This window comes from Mastomys coucha, unplaced genomic scaffold (genome assembly GCF_008632895.1).
Source record: "Mastomys coucha isolate ucsf_1 unplaced genomic scaffold, UCSF_Mcou_1 pScaffold15, whole genome shotgun sequence".
NCBI classification, from domain to species: domain Eukaryota; kingdom Metazoa; phylum Chordata; class Mammalia; order Rodentia; family Muridae; genus Mastomys; species Mastomys coucha.
Window position 1 is genome coordinate 8881140 of NW_022196897.1, and position 2072 is coordinate 8883211.

Genomic DNA, 2072 nt, shown 5'->3' on the forward strand with positions numbered 1-2072 from the left:
CTCCTCTCCTCTCCTCTCCTCTCCTCTCTTCTTCTCTCTTTTCCATCTTTACTTGGTTGTTTTGAGACAGGGTTTCTCTGTGCAGCCTTGGTTGTTCTGGGACTTGTTTTACAGAGACAAGGCTGGCCTTGAACTCCCAGAGATCCATTTTCCTCTGCCTCCTGTGTGCTGAGCTTAAAAGCATGCATCACTACCACTTGGCTTGCTTTCAAATTTCTAATAGTGAGTAAGAAGCTCATTCCAGATCACTAAGGGTCAATCAGGGTCTGATCATTGGGTACCACACTGGAGGGCTGCTTCTGTGTGCTGAAGCAGCTTCCCCAAATTAACTGTAATTCCAAGAGGTCAGATATCAGACACGGACATGAAATGGCACAGCAGTCTGATATCACACACACACATGAAATGGCTCATAGAATATTGACTGTTTATGGTGATTGGCTGGGCATCGTTAATAACTATGGAGAAAAATCAGAGTAAGCCATTTTCCTGCTTCCCCATTCTGATCACTTGCCTCCATGGCTCTGGTACCCACCCTGTAGGGTTCTGGAAGAATTCACTGTAAGTCACAGGGTGCGTATAATCATTTTACTACTGTTTTTAGTACTTTGTTAAACTGATGCTAGCATTGAGCATTCTTAGGCAAAGAGGATTAGGGTTTAGTACACAACACTTACATTAAGGTCCCGGAAGTACTCATTGTAGTCTAAGGCGTAGCCCACCACAAAGACATCTGGGATCTCAAATCCAGCATCTTACCGGAAACAGACAAGAAAGAAAGTTGAGATCAAGCAGGTAGCATGCCATTGCTCTATCCTGCTGTGGCATTTAAACAGTGAGGCAGAAGACAGAAGGGAGAAGCAATGTGCAAGACAAGCCCAGAGGGTGCCTGGGGACAGCTCGGGGACACAAGGCAAACAAGCAAGTATGTGTGAGGAATGGACTTGTAGTGTTCAGAGTTGAGGAAAGATTCAGGAGGCCCAGTGGGTGACGAAGTGGGGATGCACCCACAGTGAGCTGTTCAAAGGGAGTGGTATGGTATGTCACCTTGCCTAAGGAGAGTCTCTGAAAAGCAGAAAGGACCAATCAAATACAAAGCAGCACAGCATGGCCATACATAACCAGGTGTTCAGGCAGCAGCCACCAGCAAGCAATTCCCCTACCGTCTCACTGTCTTCTGCTGGCTGAAGGGCTGCAAAGCAAAACCCAAGGGACAGGATAACAGGAAAGGTGCTTGTTCAGTGTGAGGGGAGACCAGGTGAGAGCTATCTCCATGCTGATCTCTGCACCAACAATGCAAGCGTCCTAGTGGCACTTTATCTCTAATGAGGGCAGAGGAGAGGAAATGGATTAAGTACAGTAGAAGTACTTGGGCTCACAATGAGAAAACCACTGAGAGTCAGAGGATGTCTATCAAGAATAAGACAATGGCCGGGCAGTGGTGGCACACACCTTTAATCCCAGCACTCGGGATACTGAGGCAGGTGGATTTCTGAGTTCAAGGCCAGCCTGGCCTGCAGAGTGAGTTCCAGGACAACCAGGGCTACACAGAGAAACCTTGTCTTGAAAAACCAGAAAAAAAAAAAGAAAGAAAGAAAGAAAGAAAGAAAAGAAAAAAGAAACAGACAATGGAAGCTGGGCAGTGGTGGCGCATACCTTTAATTCCAGCACTTGGGAGGCAGAGGCAGGCGGATTTCTGAGTTCGAGGCCAGCCTTGTCTACAGAGTGAGTTCCAGGACAGCTAGGGCTACACAGAGAAACCCTGTTTTGAAAAACAAAACAAAACACCCCCCCCAAAAAAAAAAGAAAGAAAAGAAACAGACAATGATTCTATTCCAGAGATCTTCAGTCAGAATTGATGTGTGTGGTACAGTGGTTTTCAAACTTGCTTCAGTGTGTGGGACTCTTGTAAGCTTATCTATTACAACACAATAGAAGAGAGATGTGTATGCCCAGTTACATGAACCTGCCCTTGGTACAGCCTGTGAGCTAGGAGAGATCTTCATGGTTACTACCATTTTTGGCTTTTGTTTTTATTTTTGGTGTGTTTTTTTTTTTTTTTTTTTTTTTTT

At 45.4% G+C, this 2072-nt stretch overlaps 1 protein-coding gene across 1 annotated transcript in view; it reads right to left on the reverse strand.

Annotated features, from left to right (window-relative positions):
- Positions 1-2072, reverse strand: part of Prtfdc1 (phosphoribosyl transferase domain containing 1) — a 112298-nt gene that overhangs the window by 1937 nt on the left and 108289 nt on the right. Inside the window, exon 8 of the mRNA XM_031369153.1 lies at positions 678-754. Within this exon, the coding sequence (XP_031225013.1) occupies positions 678-754 (77 nt within the window). The remainder of the gene's footprint in view (positions 1-677; positions 755-2072) is intronic.